Genomic DNA, 25005 nt, shown 5'->3' on the forward strand with positions numbered 1-25005 from the left:
AACATTCACATTCACTCAGTGAAAATAAGCAATATTCGAACATTTAAAACGACTTCTTCTTCTTTTAATTTACATCAATGTTTAATTTTATATTGATTTTTTTGAAAATAAATTTATAAAATAGAAGTTTGAGATTCGATGTTATGTTTCCTTTTGTGAAAGAATTTTGTCGAAAAAAAATGCTTGACATTTAAAGTATTATTTACTCATAATGTCAGAAAAAAATATTTTTTTTTTCGATTTCAAAATTTTAAAATCAAGCCCAGCATTTCAAAACGTTTATGTCTAGTTATTTTATAATGTTTGAATAAAAATTAAAATAATTTTCATCGACGAGATCAGAAAACTTCTCAAAAGTTCATTTTTTTTACATTGAAAATCGATTTAATAGTTTCCGGAGTATCGTTAGTTTTCAAATGAGGGCAATATATTTGCACACTCTGTTCACAAATTGTATCTTGATAACATTCCGAAAAACTAATTCTGAAAGCAAAACTGTAGGCTTTTTTCAGTTCTTTGAAAATAATAAATATTTTGTGCAAAGGGCTTTTCTTTCATGAAATATTTTTAAAATTGCGAAAAAAAAACTAAAGATATTTCATGATTTCTTACCAAAAAATCTATTTTTTAGTTTTTCATTTCTGTTTGATCGTTATTTTTGAAAGAATCTGATTTCTTTTTTCGAAAAGTATTACTCGTTTCAGATATTGCAACATGTTAAACTCACGCACAAAAATGACTTTTTTAGTCTAGAATATAAAAAAATCGAAAAAAAAAAATTCTGGGAGCTTTAAGCGATCAAATTATTTTTTATAAAATCGGCATTTTTTTCATTTAGCTATTTCTTTTTAAAAATTCCCAATCATAACCTATAACTTTGCTGAAGACACCAAATCGATCAGAAGATTCCTTCTCAAGGCGTAGATTTTCAAATATTCGTTATCGATTTTCGATGACCATCCCTAAAACTGTATGGAACTAATTATGCAAATTGGCTCCTTTTGACAGAGGGAATACATGGACAAAGTTTAATCTTAATCAAAAAATAGTAGAAAGAGAAGTCAATTTGCGAAAACATTGAGAATTACATTGATAGCCATTGATATTTTTAAATTACACTCATGCACTGTTACTGTAAATTTTTATCAAGTTACAATGTACTGTAACTGACTGTAAAAACGTAACAAAAAACTCCGATAACAGTTTCCTTGAAAAGAATTCTAACGAACCTCTCATTATGAACTATCTCTTACTTGCAGGTTCAAATTTATTGATGGAATATCTCAATTTGATTTATGATTACATGAAACTTAAACGATTTATCATTCATCAGTGTTCTACACTATCTCCAGCCACGTGACCTTTCCATTTCAATCCATTCCATAATTTCGTTCTCAATCACTCCACCATGCCGTTACCACTCAATCTATTTCAACTTTTTGCCATCCTTTTTTTTTTTGGTCATTTATTTCTGTATCAAAATCGAAGGCCACCAGCGCCACCATGTCCAGTTTGGCCCGCATTCCATCATTCGCGTGACGGCTTCGCGACTTCACTTCGAAGGTTGTCTACTGAACAACGCTAGTCCAGAGACAACTTTGTGCTGGAAACACATCACACACTTGGGAAGTAGTTCAGCTAACGCCTCACGAACAGGTTGATGACGCGGATGTTCTCAATAGTGCCGCGCAATTGGAGTCTGTTTGTTTGTGCGCGGTTAATCTGATAAGACAGGGGAGGTACTAATTAAGTCACCGACTTTGATTAAGGTTGCGTTGTTGCTTCAGCGGAGACTTCTCCAATTTCCGAACCCGAACGTGTTGTTAAGATGTTGTAAACTTGATTGTTAAAATTTCAGCAGTGTCGTAAGTGTCAGGAAGAATCGGTGAGGTTCTGAACACCATGCGGGAGTGACGGAACGTTCCGTTGAAGAAGAAGTGTGTGAATCTGTCCCATGAAGCGTGACGAGGAACGTGCTCGCAAGATGTGGCGGGACATCAGTGTGGCCGCGATGCAGCAGCACGGTCCAAACTCGCTGCACCACCACCATCCTCACCCGCACTACGGCAACGGGGGCGGAAATGGGGTCATGGTTGGACCAGGCGGTCCCGGCCCGAACAATCCGCACTGGAACCAACCCGGCTACCGGAACTCGTACAGTTTGCCCCATCCGGGTCAAAACCCCGGCCAAAATGGCCGCCACTACGCGTCCCAGGGGCCACCGCCGCACTACGAGATCAAGCCGCTCTCGCAGTCCCCCTCGTTTCAAGAGATTTCCGCGGCGAATTACGGCAACGGAAATTCGCCGTACCCGATGAAACCCCGGCCGCTGTCCATGTACGAGATCGGCAACGGCTCGCCGGTCGGTCAGCTGCACTCGCTACCTCCCAACTTTGTGCCACACCAGCAGAGCAACGGCCACGGCAACGGACGGGCCCCGAACGGGAGGCCCTCGATGGCGGGACCGCCGCCGCCGCCGCATCAACACTCCCGCCAGCAGCCGATGCAGCAGCATTCCAACGGGCTGCGGCAACAGCCGGAAGAGTTGGTGAGTCTATACTACAGGGACATACAGATCATAAAGTCTATCGCCGTAGTAACACAATTCTTAAATTTTTTACCCAATTCTACCATGATTAACTCAAGTCTACCATGGAGGTGGAGTTACGGTCATGAACTAGTTGCAATACACTGCTTAGAACAAATCAGGTTTGAAGGAATAAATAGTCGGTTAGACTTGCTGGATCTCTAATCTAAGGGGTTCGCCAAAGGGATCATCAGCATTCTTCCCGTAACACTCCTAAGTCTGTTACTTTATTTGTAGGAACTCGTGCCTATTTTTATTTTCTTGGTTAAAATTTAAGTTCTCATAGTACTGCATTCAAATCGATGATGTAGGAGGATGACGGCTTACCTTTACTAAGTTTGCCCAACCCTTGAACCAAATCAACCTAACAACTCCACCAACTCTTTAGGAAAAGTGGGGTTCATTTGCCACGCTTGATTGATGCTGATGGAACTAACTCCTATAAGCTGTCTATCATGCTATTGCCCAAGCAGCTGTAGGGGGAGGGTTTGTTTCAGCATACCTGGGTGGGTGTCACACGTGATTCACCAACGGGGGTGAAGGAGTGACGCGTCGCGTAATTAGCGAAGGGCTTGGATGATGTGATGCGGTGGCGGGGGGTTAATGATTGAATTGTTTGACGGATGTGCGGGGTGGGTCTCTCTCAATGTGTTTTGACGTCGATGATGAATGATGTTCTGTCATAGTTGTGGAATTCGAAGGATAAAGAAATGTCTTTTCTTTGAGGTCTTCAAAGGTCCATTTTACAGTTGTGTTCAGCAACATTTAAAACTGCTTCATATTAAAAGATAACTTTAATTCCATACTAACTTACTGTTATTATTTTTCTCTTTGCAGGTGAGTTCCAACTACTAAAAGTTTACGCTCAAAAAACATAACAACTCAAACGATAAGTATAAATATTGTAGTTGAAATTTAGGTAGTATTATATATAAAAAAATCTACATGTAATTGCTGTCAAAATCATTGAAGCCGAGCAGCACAAATATTTGCGTCTTTGTAGAATTTGTTTTGCAAATGTAAAAAATAAACTAATCGGCAAAAATGACAGAGGTTGGTATGAGCACACATTTTAACTTTTTTTCCAAATTTGTTTTCAGGGTATTGAAATATACATTTTCATTTGTTAAAAAAATAAATTTGAAGACATTTGGTTGAATCATTGCTGAGATATAGCTATTTAAAATTAACAGCTTAAAAAACTGGTGCCACGATATCTCAACGTTAACCAAATCGGCTCAAAAGATTGGTGAAGACTTGTTGAAGTTAATTTTAAAAAATATTAAAATATGTTTTAATGTTTTTCATGCAAGCAATCGTCAGTTTTTATTTTTGTATTTTTTAAAAAAGCAGGGCTTTGTCATGCACACGAAATATGTCTTGAGAGTCTTCACCTCAAATTTCAGCCAATTTGGTCCATACCATCTCCAGATATCGTGGCACCCGTAAATCAACTCGGTGTTTCGAGAAAAATGCTCAGAAAGTTTGCCAGTCCGCTTTCCCGGGCAGACGGTAATAACAAAATTCATGCCATTTCAATAACAAATAGTGTTAAAATAACAGAAAGTGTTTCAATCTACTTGAAAAATCAATTTTTGCATAAGAGTTTAATAACAGTTCATGTTATCATAATACATTTTTTTATTAGTCTGATATTGGTTGAGAGACAAAACTACTTTGGAATAACATTTTTTGTTATGGAAGAATACCTCAAACTGTTATTGGGATGATCGGATTAGTTGTTAAAATAACAAAAAATAATAACAAAGATTTGTTCGAAGAATAACTAAAAATGTTAATAGTCTGTTATTACAATAACAATCCAATAACAAAAAATCATAATGACGAATAACAAATCTTGTTATAAATAACATAAAATGTTATTGGCCCAGTATTTTCAAATATCAAAAAATGTTATTCCCAAGTTATTTCCGTCTGCTCGGGTTGCGCATTGCAACATTTGAGTTTAAACCGTCCCTAAATCAGTTTATTCATGAAATATCTTCATGAAACTTTCAGGAGTGATTGAAAATCATCTTTTTAGTGATTTCAATATTTTTCTGTAATATGAAATTTTGTGATTTCTTACATGTATGTAATCCCTTGAAGTTATTTTTTCATTTAAAAAAATACTGCTTTTTCATTATAGTAGAGACTGCAATTTATCTTCTGTGATTATTTGGAGTTGAAGTTATTTGTAAAATCATGAAAAAAAAAAAAACAAGAGCCATAATTTCTATGTTATGCGTGGACTGTTTTTTATCTTCATATTTTTTTTTGTTTTTAGAGATGCTTAAAAAAAGTAATTCTAATTATTTTTCTAAAATGGTCTAAAGTATGGAAACCCATTATTAAACTCGCAATCTCTAGGGAAGCTCATCTCTTGACTGAACATACTTAAAAAATATGTTTTCACCCCTTCACTCTTTTTTTTCAAAATTAAAAAAAAAAACATCTTCTCTAAATTTTTACCGGTTTTTGCCTGATTTTTCAATTTATGCTCACTTTGACCATTTTTTTTTATTAGAATGAACGAATTCAATGGAAAATAAAAAAAGCTTGTATATTTCATAAAAAAAAGTAAATTTAAGATTTTCAGGCCATAACATCAGTAAAACCATCTGATTTTTAAAACTTTTGAATTTATTTAGATCTTCCCTCCCCTCCACCATGCAGAATTGTTAAATTGCCGTCTGTCAGATTTTTCCAGTTTTTTATTCTATACTTTGCCAGATTTTTTATATTTTAACCTGGTAAACCTGGTTGTAGGTATTGACAAATACTATTCTGAAAGAATAGGTCTACGAAAAAAAAATGTTGATATTTTTATCAACTTTTTCCCATTGTATTCCAAAATTCTTTTTTTCATTTTTGTTTTTTTTTATGTTTTAGGAGACCAAAAACGGCAACTTTTAACCATAGAATAGTATGAAGAAATATTTTTTCCATAGAGCCAAGTTTTTTTAAATTGTTTTTTTTTTAACTAGAGAAATTGCGGTAAAAAAAATATTTTGTCAATGTCAATGTCAAAAAATTTAACATTTGGAGCCTAACATTTGAAAAGGGCACATAACTTTTGTAAACAATAGTGTATCCCTTTCCCTCAAATGACAGTTTACATAAGGTGTGAAAGAGACACACTCTTGCCTAAAAAAGTTATGTGCCCTAATGAAATGGCAAGCACGATTTGTATCTTCGATTTTTTTAAATTTTGGAATCAATACTAACATTTTGAAAGGGCCAAACGTTCAATATTATGATCAAAAACATTGAGATTTGATTTCATAACTAACGATAGCACAAGAAGTTTGATATTTAAGGTAAATATAAAGCTTATCAATTATGTTGAAGAGCTTAAAGCTGCAAGACCTATTCTCGAAAAGTAATTTGTTATGGACAACATAATTTCTGTATGATATTTACACATTTTTTTATTCGAACATTATGTGTAAATGTAATTTTTTATCGCATCAACTAAAACTGGTCACAGGGGCAAATTTTAAATTTTATGATTATGGAGCATGGACCAAGTCGATACAATAGTATTTCTCAAAAAAAAAAAAACAAGCCTCATTGGATGATTTTTTATTTATAGCACGATTCGAATACTGCTCAAATGTTGGAACATTTCTTATTATATTGTATATTTTTTCTAAGCAGTCAAGCCAACTATTTATCCTAACATTTTGAATTAGGATTAGAACAATTTCCAATACATTTCAAGTTTCGCTTTTACTGAGATTTTCGGTACCTCGAGAATCGGACACTCTTGTTAAAACATTTTTTTTTGTTTTTGAGTAGTTTTTTTTATGAAAAATAACTTTTAGGATTCAATGATTTTGGATTATTCCTGGTGAACAATTTTTGATTTTAATAGTGAATTAAAAAGGGGTTCCTCTTAAAATAAAAAAAAAGAAAAGAAGAATTGATGATCTTACACTTTTTTTTAAAGAGCCAATAAACAACATTATTCCAAATTCCCAAAAAGCAAGAAATCCAAGAGAACCCAAACAATTATTGCAAATTTAAGGACAAACTGTATATCTGTCATCCCTTTTATCCTCGTCTCTTTGATCATCTTCAGAAGATCTGTTGGCAGCATTAACTTTCAAATTTACGCGCAAAAACACAACAACAATCTTTTCATCCAAATCCGGCGTAATGCACTCAACTGCACCGTATCGCGCTGCTGCAATCTGCCGAAGAGGGAGTGTTCCCAGTTTGGTACTTTTTGTTCAGTTGTCGCGTTGTTTCGGGTCGTGCGCGCGCGCGTGAGTCACTTTCAATTCGTCAACGCCACACCTTCCAAAACGAAGCTAATGAGGTCGCAAAACCGTGTACAATACACTCTGTTTTGCTTCTGTGACCACTGCTGAGGCTGACTGTCTGTTGTTTGTGGTTACCCGGCAGCTAAATTACTTTTCAATGTTGTACACGGTTGTGGGTACAGGGGTCCGCTGGAAATCCACCACTAGAATGTCTTACTTTTTTACCCTGTGTGGAGCATCAACGTGATGGGTGGTTGATATGGAAGCCCCAAATTTGTAGGCTCACTGCACCCCCGTTGACACGGGGAGAAGGTCTCGTACTCGCGGTCGATAAGATCACGCGTTCGCAGTCCGCTTCCTGGCCATCGTCGCGCGAGAGACCCCAAGAAGGTCTCCCAAAGTCTCGGCGGGTCGGATGTATGTATATGGGAGCCAATAAAATCACTTTTATTGACCTATTGTGCATAGAATTGTGCGCGACTTCCAAGGTTTCGGTGGAGGGTTGCCTCGTAATGACAGCTAGCCCAGCTGTTATGGTGGTGAGCCAATCGAGGAATGGAACGGTAAATACCGCATCGTTATTGGCGGTTTGGAAAACTATTGCGACGGCCAGAAATCATGCTCTTTATAGTGCACTCGGGGTAGGCCTTAAATGCTAAGGTATGTGGTGGTACTAACGTTACGAGGCACTACTATCCAAAAGTGGAGCGAAAGTGAAGGCTATCGACACAGCGTCGTCGTGGTACCGTTCTAATGAGCATTCTTCGTTGAATCATGAATCATTTGGGGGGAGGCCGGGAAGGCCTTCCATCAAAAGTGATTGTGCAAAGATTTTTGTTTTCATAGCTGGGGTTGGCATTTGGGCTTTGGGTTCCTTCAAATTTGCAAAACTGTGTTATTTAAGTCGACAGTTAGCTGATACGTCAATTTTATAAACATTCATTGACAATCATATTATCATCATTATATAATGCCAATTCTTGTTTCCAATAATCCTATCTGTACATTGTCAGATTTGCACCATCACCGTCGTCTTTTCAGAACATGTGAAAATGCCATTCCACCTCTAAACCGTCAACTTCTCACCCTCCGCTCAAATTACTGCGCCACCTTGCAAGGTTGGATAAGATAACACTGGAATGTGGTGGGTGACACACAAAACACCGCGCAACAGGTCTAGGTGAGAAAAAGCACTCAAATGGGCAGATGAAGTGGCGATTGATAATACACTCTCTTTGTATGGTGGCAAAAACAAAACAAAAACACAAATAATCAATTAAAGTGGCGTCGTTTTTGATTGATGTTGTAATCACAGTTTAGAAGTCACGCCGCGGCATCTCTTCTGATCAAAATTTACGTTGAAAACATTTTTTTTAAGTTTTACAGACTGCCGTCAGTGTCCTCAATTCAGGACATTGAACCAGAAGTCCAGAACATTGTCCGCGACAAATACCCTCGCCCTAAAACGGGAAACAGAAAAAATGGATTTTATTTTTAGCAACAGCAGCGCGCACATGGCGAAATTTTCTCGAACCAGGAAAAGAGCTTATCTACTTGACGGGTTTCCTTCCTGTTTTGTGTGTCCACCCACTTTTCCTGTGGGACAAAAGGCCTTTTGTGCGGGAGGGAGGTAGAATGACGACTGAAAATGCTTTCTTCCTCGCCAGGGGGACATTGGACGTTCCTCAGTTGTCCATAAAGGGGATGTAATAATACAATAGAACTCAGGTATGTCACTTTTTTTTTGCATCAGGTGAACGTGATCGATGACTGTGAGTGGGAGAGGGCTCAAAGCTGTCACGTGAAAGTGGTGACGTTACAAGGCGTCGGTAGATAGAATCTGTCGAGCTTTTACCTTGGAGGGAAACGCTTTGAAAGCCTGGACAACAAAGTGTGGCTTATCATTGCGGAAGTTGAAAATAGATAGTGAACGAATAATAAGTAAAATACGTATCGTAAAACGGGGTGACTTTGATAGGTTTCAGATTTTTCTGCAAAATGAAGAGCACAAATTAAATACGTACGCAATAGCTTGAAATCATACTGACCGTGGTAGAGGAGTGTTCAAAGTATCTCAAGAAAAACATTTGATAAAGTTTTGAATATTTTAATAAGTTAGTCAACTATAATAAAGAAAAATTTGATGAAAGACATTATTTCATACTTCAGAAAGTGTCATGATTTTCTCAATGAAAATGATTTTGAATTGGAAAACGGAATGCATTTTCGGATTCTTTGGACAATTTTCCACTTAAAGAAGGCAAAATAAGTTTGTAAATAATAAATGAAACAAAATTAAAAAAAAAATCTCCAAATTTATAGGCAATGTCAGTTAAACAAATTTTATGTAAAATGTGAAAACTTGTGATTCGTGCTTCGAAATCATTTTAAAATGCAATATAAATCAATAATTTTATAAACAAAACTAGTTTCGACGAATTTCAGGAAAAAAATTCGCATATTTTACAATTTTACCTAAAATTTACATGTATTTTATCAAAAAGCTTATAAACTTATATAACTAAATATAAACATTTTTTTTTCTTAAAAACTATATCAGCAACCTTAGTGATGGTACATTTGACGTAAAAATGAAATTTGAACACCTTAAATCTGATTTTTACAAGAACAACTACAACTATCATTGTCACCCCGGAATTTAAAATGAGAATTTTTAACGTAACTGGTTTTCTAAACACTATTGAAAAAACTTGTTTTTTTTTCAAAAATAGTGCATGGAATTTGTGGGGCCTATCCCAGTACATGTTTTAAAAATAATAATCTTGAGAAAAACCTTACCAGTTGGAAGATAATTCAAAAATAAATTGAAATAAATTGAAATTGGTTTACGGTACCGTAAACTGGGGTGACTTTGAAAGGTTTGAGATTTTCCCGCTTATTGAAGAGTTGAAATTAAATACGTACGGAATGATATGGAATCATACTGGCCGGAGTGTTCAAAGTACTTCAAAAACTACTACTTTTTCATAAAATTTTGAAGGGTTAAATAAGTTAGCTAACTTATTTAACCCTTCAAAATTTGAAGTTGATGAAAAGCATTTATTCATATTCTCAAAGTGTCACGATTTTCTCCATAAAAATGCGTTCGAATCGAAATACCAAAGTTTCTAAAAAATAAAATTCAAAGGTTTTTGAAACACTATTCGATTTTTTCAATTTACAGGCATTTTTAGTACAACAAGTTCATATAAAATACTGAAACACTTTATTCGTGCTTTGAATTAATTTTAAAATGCAAATAGAATTGATAATTTTATAAACCTAACTAGTTTTAAAGAATGCTTGGAAAAGTTTTGACTTTTCAAAACTTTTAACCTATAATTTATTTGTGTTTTGTTAAAAACATATAGTATACTAAATAAAAACATTTTGTTCCTTAAAAACTATACCAACAACCTAAGTGATGGTACATTAAGTGTAAACATAAATTTTAATAAAAAAAAACTATGACTCGTCACCCGGAATTCAAAATAATAAATTTCCAACGCAACTAACTTTAACCACTATTGAATAAACTTTTTTTCCAAAAAAGTGCACAACCTTTTGTGGCCTACCCCAGTACACGTTTTAAAAATAAAACTTTCGAGACAACCCTTACCAGTTGGAAAATATTCCAATAATTATTTGAAATCCTATCAATGTCACCCTGTTTCTCGGTAAAGAGAAATGCATTGTGGTATTTTTGTTAAATCTATTCAATCAAAATCATTGCTTTCCAAATATGTTTATCGCTTTCTTACTCAACCCTCTAACCTAATTTTTTTCGAATTTGTTCCTCATATCCAGGCGTTATGTTGAGCAACTTTTGCTCTACGACAGCGATTCTCAACGAGGGTACCGGGCCTACTTGATTTACATGGCAGGGGGTACCAGGCTAGAAGAACGTTGAGAATCGCTGCTCTACGAAGTCTTTATTTATTATGTTTTTCTGTTTAATTTTTAGTGCTCTAATTTGCAATTATCTTGTTTAGTTTATGAATTTTTTTTGATATTATTTGGCTTATTCTACCACCTCTTTCATGACCTTTTGCCTTTACAGCTTAATTTTTTTTAATAGTATTTTTTTCAATTTTATGCTTGTTTTTAACATGTTGCTATAGAATTGAACTATTTTGAACATCATAGGTGTAAGAGTAGATTAGATTAGATAATATAATTCATTCATCATCATTTAAATTGTTGAAAATGCGTAGAAGCATAGTCTGGGACATTACAAAATTTACTATATGGGTCATTCCATCTGAAGCGGAACAGCATTTGAAAATTACCCTCTCCGATCCTGCTCAAATTTGGCAGGGTTGTTGATACTATCAAAACATGCAAGAATCCCGAATTTCATCCAAATCGGACCACCCCCTCCATTTTTGTACCTCCCCAAAAAATCGACTTTTTGGCGATTTTTGACCAAACCTCCTAGTTTCAAACGGCGATAGCTCAGGAACCATATATCTTAGAAGGTCAGTCTTAGACTCAATTTTGAAGGAAATTGGACGTAGAATCCATTTCCGTGGTCAAAATGTTGATTAATTATTTTTTTCTACCTGTATTGCGCAATTGAAAACTTTAAACGGCCGTATCTCAAAACACCCCAACCTATTTTTTTTATTTGACCTCACCATCGTGTTCACCGGCCAATTTTACATAAGAATCACTTATCGACAGAAATGAATATGTTTCGTTCCAGAGATATCTAATTTTAAAGTTTTGTGTTTTCGAGATTATCTACATCAGCTTCATTCACCGCATCTGCTAGAAGCACACAGGCGGGCTGATCAATAAATGCTACCTGGTCATTTATTGAAATAATGTTTAATCATATTCATAAATAATTTTTATAAAATTGGGCAAAAATTAACTGTATAACACTGTAGGAAACTGGAGATTAATCGCGAATGTTTATCTGCTCAAAAATATGAATAAAGTGATTTTCTGTGCTAACCCACAGGACAGAGCAATAAGACACACAATAAAGGGCAGAATTGGATTCCGACGGAGCGAGCAGGAAAATGCAATTAATCTTGTTAGTGACACTGAACAATAATTGCACGATACATTATTGAGTAAAAAATATGAATTAAAATGAATAAATTTGTTGATACGTTGTACTCTAGAGCAATTCTCTACGAAATCGGTCTTTTTTCTTCAATTTTAATTTTTGTATTTTTTAATCCGACTGAAACTTTTTTGGTGCCTTCGGTATGCCCAAAGAAGCCATTTTGCATCATTAGTTTGTCCATATAATTTTCCATACAAATTTGGCAGCTGTCCATACAAAAATGATGTATGAAAATTCAAAATCTGTATCTTTTGAAGGAATTTTTGATCGATTTGGTGTCTTCGGCAAAGTTGTAGGTATGGATACGGACTACACTGGAAAAAATAATACACGGTAAAATTTGGTGATTTTTATTTAACTTTTATCACTAAAACTTGATTTACAAAAAACACTATTTTTAATTTTTTTATTTTTGATATGTTTTAGAGGACATAAAATGCCAACTTTTCAGAAATTTCAGGTTGTGCAAAAATCATTGACCGAGTTATGAATTTTTAATCAATACTGATTTTTCAAAAATCGAAATTTTGTCGTAAAATTTTCAACTTCATTTTCGATGTAAAATCAAATTTGCAATCAAAAGTACTTTAGTGAAATTTTGATAAAGTGCACCGTTTTCAAGTTATAGCCATATTTAAGTGACTTTTTTGAAAATAGTCGCAGTTTTTCATTTTTAAAATTAGTGCACATGTTTGCCCAGTTTTGAAAAAAATATTTTTGAAAAGCTGAGAAAATTCTCTATATTTTGCTTATTCGGACTTTGTTGATACGACCTTTAGTTGCTGAGATATTGCAATGCAAAGGTTTAAAAACAGGAAAATTGATGTTTTCTAAGTTTCACCCAAACAACCCACCATTTTCTATCGTCAATATCTCAGCAACTAATGGTCCGATTTTCAATGTTAATATATGAAACAATTGTGAAATTTTCCGATCTTTTCGAAAAAAATATTTTCAAAATTTTCAAATCAAGACTAACATTTTAAAAGGGCGTAATATTGAATGTTTGGCCTTTTTGAAATGTTAGTCTTGATTTGAAAATTTTGAAAATATTTTTTTCGAAAAGATCGGAAAATTTCACAAATGTTTCATATATTAACATTGAAAATCGGACCAGTAGTTGCTAAGATATTGACGATAGAAAATGGTGGGTTGTTTGGGTGAGACTTAGAAATCATCAATTTTCCTGTTTTTAAACCTTTGCATTGCAATATCTCAGCAACTAAAGGTCGCATCAACAAAGTCCGAATAAGCAAAATATAGAGAATTTTCTCAGCTTTTCAAAAATATTTTTTTCAAAACTGGGCAAACATGTGCACTAATTTTAAAAAATGAAAAACTGCGACTATTTTCAAAAAAGTCACTTAAATATGGCTATAACTTGAAAACGGTGCACTTTATCAAAATTTCACTAAAGTACTTTTGATTGCAAATTTAATTTTACATCGAAAATGAAGTTGAAAATTTTACGACCAAAATTTCGATTTTTGAAAAATCAGTATTGATTAAAAATTCATAACTCGGTCAATGATTTTGCACAACCTGAAATTTCTGAAAAGTTGGCATTTTATGTCCTCTAAAACATATCAAAAAATAAAAAAAATTAAAAATAGTGTTTTTTTGTAAATCAAGTTTTAGTGACAAAAAGTTAAATAAAAAAATCACCAAATTTTTTTTACCGTGTATTATTTTTTTCTAGTGTAGTCCGTATCCATACCTACAACTTTGCCGAAGACACCAAATCGATCAAAAAATTCCTTCAAAAGATACAGATTTTTGAATTTTCATACATCATTTTTGTATGGACAGCTGCCAAATTTGTATGGAAAATTATATGGACAAACTAATGATGCAAAATGGCTTCTTTGGGCATACCGAAGGCACCAAAAAAGTTTCAGTCGAATTAAAAAATACAAAAAAAATCGAATGACCGAAATCCTAGAGAACTGCTCTCTAGTGAAGGACGATCACAAGGAGTAGGAAAAGGATTTCTGGAAAGTATAAAACTGAAAAATGTAAGAAAATCTCAAAGTTTGATCTGCTGCAAAGCGGCTAATTCCCCAAATTTAGTTGCGATGATTTCGACACCGTCCGCAGCAGTGTTTTTTTTCTTCTATCATTCTTGGATTTTTGGAACACAGTACGGCTGCTGTCCTCACGTATAAGGATTTTTAAAATTAAATGTACCTTGACCAAAATCATCTTTTAATCAAATGGAGCTGGCTCACAATATAAAAATTGATTTAATATGATCAATCTTTTAAACCATAAATCAGATTTTCCAAATTATGGTAAAATGTCAATAATAAACTATAATAATAATAATAATAATAATAACGCAGGTTTTGGAGGTTTTGCTGAATGGCACTGTTTTGCTACCGCCCATGATAAAGGCCCTAGTCATGGCCTCGGAGGTAATTTAAAACAGTTAGCAACACGTTAAAAAACGGTGCATTCAAAATAACCCAATAAATATTCCTTTCACAAAAATAAATTGATCAAGGTAGGGGAACAGCATCTAATTCCAGAATTCCTGTTATGTTGCCATATCAGCGCTTTGGCATTCAAATACAGCTGATTAAAAGCGTTTTTAACTGAAATCGAATGATACATAGCTCAATAAGAAGTGAACAAGCAAGTTTCTATCAAAAGTTTTGCAACATTTGTTGTTTAAATGAAAATGAGCAAATTGGACGAAACTAGAAGCGAGAACTTAACCTGCCAAACATACGAGAATTTCCCCTATTAGCCATTTAAATAAATATTTGCGTAAAATTATAAAAATATAAATTAAATTAATCATCTCGCAGAGCACCAGGTAGCAGTTATTGATCAGCCCGTCTGTGTGCTTCTAGCAGATGCGGCGATGTAGGTAATTTCGAAAACACAAAACTTTAAAATTCGATTTCTCTGGAACGAAACATATTCATTTCTGTCGATAAGTGATTCTTATGTAAAACTGGCCGGGGAACACGATGGTGAGGTCAAATAAAAAAAATAAGTTGGGGTGTTTTGAGATACGGCCGTTTAAAGTTTTCAATTGTGCAATACAGGTAGAAAAAATAAATTAATCTAAATTTTGATCACGGAAATGGATTCTACGTCCAATTTCCTTCAAAATTGAGTCTAAGACCGACCTTCTAAGATTTATGGTTCCTGAGCTATTGCCGTTTGAAACTAGGAGGTTTGGTCAAAAATCGCCAAAAGGTCGATTTTTTGGGGAGGTACAAAAATGGAGGGGGTGGTCCGATTTGGATGAAATTCGGGATTCTTGCATGTTTTGATAGTATCAACAGCTCTGCCAAATTTGAGCAGGATCGGAGAGGGTAATTTTCAAATTTGCACTTTTTCGTGCACAGTTGAGATGGAATGACCCATATACTTACTAAAAATATCGGAAATGTTTGTGAAATACACAGCCAAAGTTGGCTTTTTAAGATACTTCATTTTTTTTCATTTTTTTAAAACATTTGCAAAGTCACATTAAACAAGTCAAACATTCAACCATAATTTTTTCTAAGCCTTTTAAAGATTTGGTTGAAAATGGATTGTTGATGAGTCTAGAGACGGGGTTATGTTTTTGTCCCTTCTTTTTCTAAATTTCCTCAAAAAGACAGGAAACCAGGAAAAAAAAATTAAAAAGGAATCCTCATGTAAACATTTTGGTGTTAAATCAAAATGTGAGAAAATGTAAAAAAAAGATTGTAAATTAATGATCTGGTTAAAACATTTTATTTTCAATTTGTTTTTGCCTGCTTTTTTTTAAATAAAATATCTATTTTTGTATGTATCGGATTTGGCCAAGAGAACAGATCTTCTTGGAATCTCCTAGAAAATTGTTGGGCTTGCTAAATCAAGCAACTTTGTCGAAGACATCCAATTTTTTTCTTGCAATCTACGCCTTCTACGACCAAATTTAGGGAAAGCAAATGTACAGAAGTAAAATTGTGGTAATATTCATCAGGAAATGTTGACAGATTTTGTGTAGAAAAAAAGTGTAATATTACATCAGAATTGATGAATATTCATAGGTTTCTGATGAATTTTCTTTAGGTTTACACTTTTACACATTTTTAAAGAAATATTACTCAAAAAAGAGGCAATATTCAACCAACCAAAATTTCAACCATCCATAATAAAACTTTTTTTTTCTGTGCTGATTATTTTTAAATGATTCAAACAGTTGTCATAACCAGATTTATATCTGTTTTTAACACCTTCTATAAAAAGTAATTAATAAAAACACCCAAACGAAAAATATATCTCAAAATCTGCAACAGTGAATTTGCTGCAGAAAATGTTATATTTTATTACATTTTTTGCAGCAAGCCCATAGATCATTTTTGCCCGCGTGTAAACACGTCAGCGATCTGCAGTTCTCACCAACACATAGAATGCTGGCGCGTCCCCGAGCAACAATCTAGAGAGAACATTATGTTCGCGCTCTGTCCCTCACCATTCATCAAGCGTCCATGCATCAAAATCATGCGACCACCGGTTGGGTGAAGTTATGGCTTGATTTTGAACCACGCAGCAAATTAAGTAGTAATCCAGCTGCGTGTAAAAGGCCTGGGTGTAAAATAAATTTTGCATTATTTTATGAAATTGTGCGTAATATTACACTCTGAAATATGTTGCCCATCAGTGTTGGAAACCTACTTGACCGAAATGTGAAGCTAACATATACGTTTATTCTTTCCATTTTTCATCGGTCTGATGGCCGAGCAAGCTAAGGCACCAGTCCTTACTGCAGGTGCTGGGTTTGAGTCCCGTCGGTTGCAACTATTTTTTGTGTTTACAAAAATTGTACATGCAGCGTGTAATATTAAGTGTCTTTATTGACGAAGGTGATGTGCATGCTTTGCAAAATTAATTATACTTTGACTAGAGCGTCCAATTTCCCGTCCCGGGAAAAAAATCCCGGGAATTCCCGGGATTTCCCGAAAAAAATATTTCCCATTTCCCGGGAAATTTGTAAATTTCCCGGGAATTCCCGAAATTCAAGCGGAAGTATACATTTCTAAAAAATTTTGAACTTTTTTTGGAAAATGCTCTGAAAAAATAATAAATGATCAAACTCAACATGATTTTGTTAAATTACATGTTTTGTTTGGTTTATATATAATTAATGAGATTATCAGAAATTATGACATCAGAATTATTTCTGGTAATATTAATTTTTAAGGCAACTGGGAATAGATGAGTATTAAATTATTACAATTAGGTAAGCTTTCAACAGATTGATGTAATTTAATCAAAACAATATTAACGCCTTACCTCAAAATTAAAATTGAGATTTTTTTTTACGTTTTTGTTTACCATGATCAAATGAGATGAAAATCGAATTTGTGCAAAATTAACTAAATAACTAAATAAATTACAATTTGGAGTAAAAGAATTATAAAGCACTGGTGCAACTACAGGTGCTAGAGGGTTAAATGTGAAAAATTGAAGACTTTTTGTGGATTGATGTTAGTTTATCGTGTAATTTAAACTATGCAACATGATAATACAAAAAAAAATCATTGATAAATTACTTTCTATTGTTTGTTCTTAAAAATGCAAGAATATATTCAAAGCTTGCTCAAATATTTGAAAACATTGGGTTGTTTGGAGTAAAACCAGCTTAACCATTTGTTCAAGAGCTGAAACCAGTATTTGTCATGAAAAACATAATTTTTGCATGTTTTTTTCTCCTTTCAATAAACTGGTCACAGAGGCATGTTTAAAATTTCTCATCAAAAAATACCAAAATACATTTTCTTGTAGTTGAATGATTTTTTACATGCAGTCAAGCTGTCTTCACACTTATTTAAACCATTAATGTTGATGTCCTATACAATTTTGTTGCTTAATATTAATTAAAACCGAGATCATAACAATTTTCAATAAATTTAAAATTTCCCGGGAATTCCCGGAATTTCCCGGGAAATTGGCTGAAAATTTCCCGTTTCCCGGGAAATTTGTAACCCCGGGAAATTGGACGCTCTAACTTTGACCAAAAATTAAAAAAAAATCCCTAAAATTTCTGATGAGATTCCATAATGTTAAATATGTTCATCAAAATTTATTCTTAGGTTGATTTCAATAAGCAATTATTTTCCTTCTCAAATCGCCTTAAAACATTTCAACACCTCATTCAAACGTCAATTTTTCACAAACATTTTCCCGTCAACCGTCAGCACTCCTTCACATCACGAAATTGTTTTCCCTTTTTTCCTCCAACACCATTTTTTTCTTTCGCTACCGAAAAAAGCGCAACTCGCAGTAATAAAAAGCCCCAGCAGCAAATTGAAAATTGCTTCATCGGAAGTTTTCTCGATTGAAATCCAATTGATTTCCGAAGCTGATGTTGCTCACTGAGTGGGTGGAAAAATTCCCCACCCAATGTGTACGGGTTTTTTTTTATATTCTTTGGAAGTTTACATGTGTGTGTGTGTGTGTGTGTGTGCGTTTACGTTTTTCAAATCCATCAATCTCTCACTCGCTGCGCTGACGTTTAGCTGGCGTTGAATTCAGCGCGGGGGCAAGATCCGTTTCATGCATGTGGTTTTGTGTGTGTGTGAGCGCGCGTTACAAATGTGCAAATATTGCCTGCATGAACGCTTTTATGCTGCGTGGTGGATTTTTGACACGTAACATGCTGTGCACGGTGTAATTGAGTTCGGATTTTGGTCATAAAAATTCTGGAAAATATGCGAAAAAAGTTATCACAAAAAATATCTAAAGATAATAAGCAAATTCCTTTTTATTTAAAAAAAATCTCAAGGTTCCCACTGTTTGGCAAGGTGGCAAAAATTGCCACTCACGCAAATGTGTGTAGTAAACACACACCACCGGAGAAAAAAAAAACAAACACAACAAAAAATCACTCGCGAAAAGAAGAAAACTCCGATAACGAAAGGAAATTGATTTGAAAATGCGTTTTGTTGCCACTGCCGGCTGGCTACTGGTGGACGACGACGACGTCGATGATGGTGATGTTTGGAAACCGAAAGTTTTCACTCATTTTTTCCCATTTGTTATGCCCGAATGAACGATCCGCCGAACGTGATCGACCCCTCCGCGGCTACGATTTGAGCATATCGTCGAGAGAGCTTTTCATGTTGGCCGGACGGACGCTGATTGACGCAACTAATTCGGGTAATTTGTTTTGAACTTTTATTTCTGTCTGCTGAACGGCGTGTTGCGATAGGTCTTAGGACTGCGGCTCGGTCTTTGAGATTACTTTTGCTGCAGCTGGTTTCTGAAGAGTAAATGAAAATAATTGTTAAATTAATGGTTGTATATTTTTTCAAAGATTTTTTATTTTTTTAAAACCATTAAATCACTCAACCATTCTATTCCTTCCAAATATTTTTTTTTCTTTGTTCTGGTATGAAGTGATTTAAAATCCTTTCGATATTTTCTCAAACAAAATCACTAACGGTTTATGTCGTGATTTTTCATATCCCATCGAAATATGTTTGTTATACATTTGCGATCCATTTTTGTTCGAGTATGAACCATGAGTTGCGTCATTCCTGGACGGTGCCTAACTTACTGTCAAACAATAGATACGTTATTTCATTACACAGTATAAAAATATTTTTGAGGTTCGTTAAATTTGATGGTAGCGTATTACCTCTTTTTCGAAGTAATTTTACTTGATTTTGTGAGTAAAAAGTAAACAACACATGGGTAATTCTCCGCCAACTCACACAGCAGTTGCCCCGATCCCTCTTCGATTTGCGTGAAACTTTGTCCTAAGGGGTAACTTTTGTCCCTGATCACGAATCCGAGGTCCATTTTTGATATCTCGTGACGGAGGGGCGGTACGACCCCTTCCATTTTTGAACATGCGAAAAAAGAGGTGTTTTTCAATAATTTGCAGCCTGAAACGGTGATGAGATAGAAATTTGGTGTCAAAGGGACTTTTATGTAAAATTAGACGCCCGCTTTGATGGCGTACTCAGAATTCCAAAAAAACGTATTTTTCATCGAAAAAAACACTAAAAAAGTTTTAAAAATTCTCCCATTTTCCGTTACTCGACTTTAAAAAATTTTGGAACATGTTATTTTATGGGAAATTTAATGTACTTTTCGAATCTACATTGACCCAGAAGGGTCATTTTTTCATTTAGAACAAAATTTTTCATTTTAAAATTTCGTGTTTTTTCTAACTTTGCAGGGTTATTTTTTAGAGTGTAACAATGTGGTACAAAGTTGTAGAGCAGACAATTACAAAAAATTTGATATATAGACATAAGGGGTTTGCTTATAAACATCACAAGTTATTACGATTTAACGCAAAAAAGTTTTGAAAAAGTTACATTTTGCGTTTCTCTTTGTTTCGTCGTCCGTGTCTGTCGCGGGTGACCATGAACGGCCATGATTAACGACGACCAACATTTTCAAAACTTTTTTTCCGTAAAATCGCAATAACTCGTGATGTTTATAAGCAAACCCCTTATGTCTATATATCAAAATTTTTGTAATTGTCTGCTCTACAACTTTGTTGAACAGTTAGAAAAACACGAAATTTTAAAATGAAAAATTTTGTTCTAAATGAAAAAATGACCCTTCTGGGTCAATGAAGATTCGAAAAGTACATTAAATTTCCCATAAAATGACATGTTCCAAAAATTTTTACAGTCAAGTAACGGAAAATGAGAGAATTTTTTAAACTTTTTTTGTGTTTTTTCAGTGAAAAATACGTTTTTTCGGAATTCTGAGTTCGCCATCAAATCGGGCGTCTAATTTTACATAAAAGTCCCTCTGACACCAAATTTCTATCTCATCACCGTTTCAGGCTGCAAATTAGTGAAAAACACCTCTTTTTTCGCATGTTCATAAATGGAAGGGGTCGTACTGCCCCTCCGTCACGAGATATCAAAAAACGGACCTCGGATTCGTGATCAGGGACAAAAGTTACCCCTTAGGACAAATTTTCACGCAAATCGAAGAGGGGTCGGGGCAACTGCTGTGTGAGTTGGCGGAGTATTACCCATTTGTTTTTGCCTAGCATTTTATACACAGTACAAAACAAGTTTAATTTTGGAAGGTTGAAAATTGGTATGGTTTAATATTACCTTTTTTGCGATGTTATTTTACTACAAATTCCCAAAACAACCCATAATTTTTCCATAACATTAACTGTCACATGCAAACTGCCATACTTATTATACCAAGCTTATAAAATTATGCTAATTCGTGTACTGCTTGCATGCTTTATGAAATACATTCTTGAAAATTATTTACATTTTTAAAATTTTAGGTAAAGGTGAAAAACTCGCAGGCCTAAGAGGATGTAAAAGCATTGTTGCGTTTGAAATAATGGTTTAATTTTGACTTTGATATTTTTAAATATTTTTTTCCACAATTGGTCGACTCAGTCGAAAAACCAAAGTACAAGAAATGAGACCGTTCTATTTTTTTAGTTTTACGCAGGGCTGTGGAGTCGGCTAAATTGTATGAGCTAGAGTCGGAGTCGGAGCTGGAGTCGTAAATTTCTGATAAACCCGGTGTCGGAACTGGAGTCGGAGTTGTCAAAAAATTCAATATAATTCACGAACTTATTTATTGTTCAGTATTTTTTAAAATTCAGGTTGATTCCCATTTTTTATATTTTAAATTTATTTATTGAATTGCGTGCACTGCGTTGACATTTGTTTTGTTTAATTCATTTTTTGGTTCAAGATATTCATCAGATACCATGATGTGTTATTCATCAGATACCATACGTTCGCTTATTTGCATATACGAGTCATTGATTTTATTAGATATATCGATTACCCCAATGTTTACAATTTCTCTACAAAACTCTTAAAGTGTTGATCCTTAAATAATATCGTTGAACAAGTCTTTTTTTAAACTTTTTTAAATCGGGGTGATATAATTGATTTAATTTAATTTATTTTTCAAATATAAGAATTTTCTCATAATTTGTATGTATAAAGTGTGTTCTAGGCTGGATCACACAATGTCCATGTACGTCTTCTCAAATAAATTCAAAAAAACTTTAAAAAATAGTTACTTTGAAAATTGTTCATTTCAAAACCAGGGTATCTTTGATAGTTACTGCACACCAATTTCTCATTACACAATTCAGTTAAATTTACTGAAATCTGCACTACTAAAATTTTCAGTAAATGAAAACTAGCTGAAAAAAACAATTGAAAATTAGTGTAGCTAGCTTGTTAACTTAAAAAAAAATGAATGTAAATTTAAAGTACACCCAAAGGAAAAATATATATCAAAATCTGCAACAGGTGATTTGTTGCAGAAAATGTTACATTTTCCAACAGTTTTTGCAGCAAGCTCATTTTTGCCCGCGTGTAAACATGTCAGCGATCTCCATTTCTTACCAACACATATAATGCTGGCGCGTCCCCGAGCAACACTCCAGAGAGAAGATTATGTTGGTGCTCTGTCCCTCTCAAGCCTCCATAGCGCGGTGGTAGCGTGTCGGACCAATAACCAAGAAGTTGATGGTTCAATCCTCGTTCTGTTTAGATTTTTTTCTCCAATACAATCAATCAGCCGTCGGTAATGTCGATAATTGTCGGTAACGGGCAAAAATGTCATATCCCTATATCGCAAAAAATGCATGAGTACAGATTTCATGCAGATTCTGATATACTTTCATGCTGCCATGCATCACAATCATGCGACTGCCAGTTGGGTGTAGTTAAATAAAATGTTCCAATTTTTCAAACAACAAAATTCAAATTTACTCAGAAAATCGTTGTGCTGAAAATGCCTTTTTTTACATTTAAAATACAGATTAGGTGTCGGAGTCAGAGTCGGAGCCGGAGTCAACAATTTTTGGAAAGCCGGAGCCGGAGTCGGAATCGGAATCGGCTTAACAAAGAAAGCCGTTGATCTTTTTGTGTTTTTTGAAAAAAGTTGATACTTTTTTTGTCGAAAAAAGTTCCAATGTATTTTTTTTATAACAAAAAGCAACATTAGTTATAAAAATCAAATTTTAAGCTCAGCATTATAAATTTTTAATGCAAAAATTATCACAAAATGCAGTTATGCTACTTTTTCAAAATATCAAAGAATTTATGAAAATATTTCATTTTCCAAATTTGTATGTTTTTTTTTCGATCTGTGGTACAATAAATCAAAATTCGCAGTAAGTCTGGAAGAGTTTTATAATAAAAATAAACAAATAAAATTAAAATTATACAATGTATTTAAAATTTATGCATTTTTTCCAAGTAAATTTCAATTTTCACCAATAAATATTGTTTTCGTCCTCTGAATTTATTGAAATTGTTTTGAAGGGGATATAAATTGTAGGGTGGGTACGGATTTTGAAAAGTTCTCAGATTAAGTTCTGGTGTGGTTCCCCGTGTAGAGCATACCCATAGAGACTCTCACGAAAAATTTCAGCTCATTTGGCTGAAAACTGGCTTGTCTCAAGCTGGTTCAAGTTTACATGGAAATTACCATGGGAAATTTTGAATTTTCGTTCATTCGCTCCTACAGGCCTGGGGAAAACATGTAGAAACTTCTAGGATGGCTAGAAATGAGCGGACTCGTCTGGAGAACAACTTTCCCTAAGAGACCAGGTCGATTCGTTCAACCCCCATCGAGCTCAACGGCAATACATCCGGGGTTTTCGGAACCAACGATTTTCCACAGAAAAGCATCAAATTTTCCTTAGCATGCTATGAATGCTTGATTAACACCGCGACGCCACATATCAAACAGCTACCACGTGATTGTAAAATTTGCACCATAACAGCTTTTTCCATATTTGGAGGTTTAGAATACAGCTAAATAGTATCAGGATCACCATAAATGATAATTCTTTAGTTCAAAAAGTAATAAAAAGTATTTTTTTTATAGGCGATACTAGTCCACGTGGTAGCTGTTTGACATGTGGCGTCGCGGTGTTCATCAAACATTCATAGCATGCTAAGGAAAATTTGATGCTTTTCTGTGTAAAATCGTTGGTTCCGAAAACCCCGGATGTATTGCCGTTGAGCTCGATGGGGGTTGAACGAATCGACCTGGTCTCTTAGGGAAAGTTGTTCTCCAGACGATTACGCTCATTTCTAGCCATCCTAGAAGTTTCTACATGTTTTCCCCAGGCCTGTAGGGGCGAATGAACGAAAATACAAAATTTTCCATAGTAATTTCCATGTAAACTTGAACCAGCTTGAGACAAGCCAGTTTTCAGCCAAATGAGCTGAAATTTGGCGTGAGAGTCCCAATGGGTATTCCCTACGGGGAACCACACCAGAACTTAATCTGAGAACTTTTCAAAATCCGTACCCACCCTAATAAATTGTGATAAAATTTGCAATTGCCAACAACAAAAAAAAAAAAACAAATGACTGAAATCAACCCTCGAACTCGGACAGAGTCAAGGGTTTTACACTTTCGAAAACTTGGCATAGCGTTGATAAAAAGATTTGAAAAATAAAAATTTCATGTCAAATCAATCATCTAAAACTTGTTAAGACATCCCATTCTTAACTTTGTAACAAACTCCTTCGCAACAGAATGTTCCTGAATCCTGTGTACCGCGGCATAACAGAAAAGGTCAAACAACATTTCTAACCCTAGACCACCCCCCGCCAGTAGCTGGCCTCGCTCCGTGGGGATTCAAGAATGTGGAAAACCTTCAGACGTGTCACACGGCTAGTTAGGTAGCATTACAATACCTGGTGACAAATACTTGCCGTGACTTACACGAAGCGAGTAAGCTAATTAGCACACACCCGGCGACGTCGTCGGCTTCATTATGCAAATTTCTCCAGGCTATAGGTTGGTAGTTGTAACCGTACAGCACGACTATTGGTCTGTTGAAAGTGGTTATGATCAAAGTGTTTTTTTATAATTCAATCAAATAAAAAATGTAGCTTTGTGTAATCAAAATATGTTTTTTTTTAAACAGTTTTAAACGAATCTACATAACTAAAAAAAAATCGATTTTCGCTTTGTTTGATAATAAAAAAAAAACACAAGCACGACACGTCAAACTGTTGATTGCCGCGTGTGCCACGAGAGGGAGAGAGAAAGAGAAAACTCGCTCACGCTTTTGTGCGCGTGGCACGAACACTTTCGTTTGCACGTGT

The 25005-nt window shown here is 34.6% G+C and overlaps 1 protein-coding gene across 5 annotated transcripts in view; it reads left to right on the forward strand.

Moving 5' to 3' along the window:
• Positions 1-25005, forward strand: part of LOC6039579 (germinal center kinase 1) — a 177366-nt gene that overhangs the window by 108875 nt on the left and 43486 nt on the right. For 2 of the 5 annotated variants that reach the window (XM_038258050.1, XM_038258051.1), the window contains exon 2: positions 1859-2548. The exons of the other annotated variants lie outside the window; for them this stretch is intronic. In XM_038258050.1, coding sequence (XP_038113978.1) covers positions 1955-2548 — 594 coding nt within the window. In that variant the 5' untranslated portion in view covers positions 1859-1954. The remainder of the gene's footprint in view (positions 1-1858; positions 2549-25005) is intronic. 5 annotated transcript variants of the gene reach the window in all.

Source organism: Culex quinquefasciatus, chromosome 2, assembly GCF_015732765.1.
Source record: "Culex quinquefasciatus strain JHB chromosome 2, VPISU_Cqui_1.0_pri_paternal, whole genome shotgun sequence".
In the NCBI taxonomy this organism is placed as follows: Eukaryota; Metazoa; Arthropoda; class Insecta; order Diptera; family Culicidae; genus Culex; species Culex quinquefasciatus.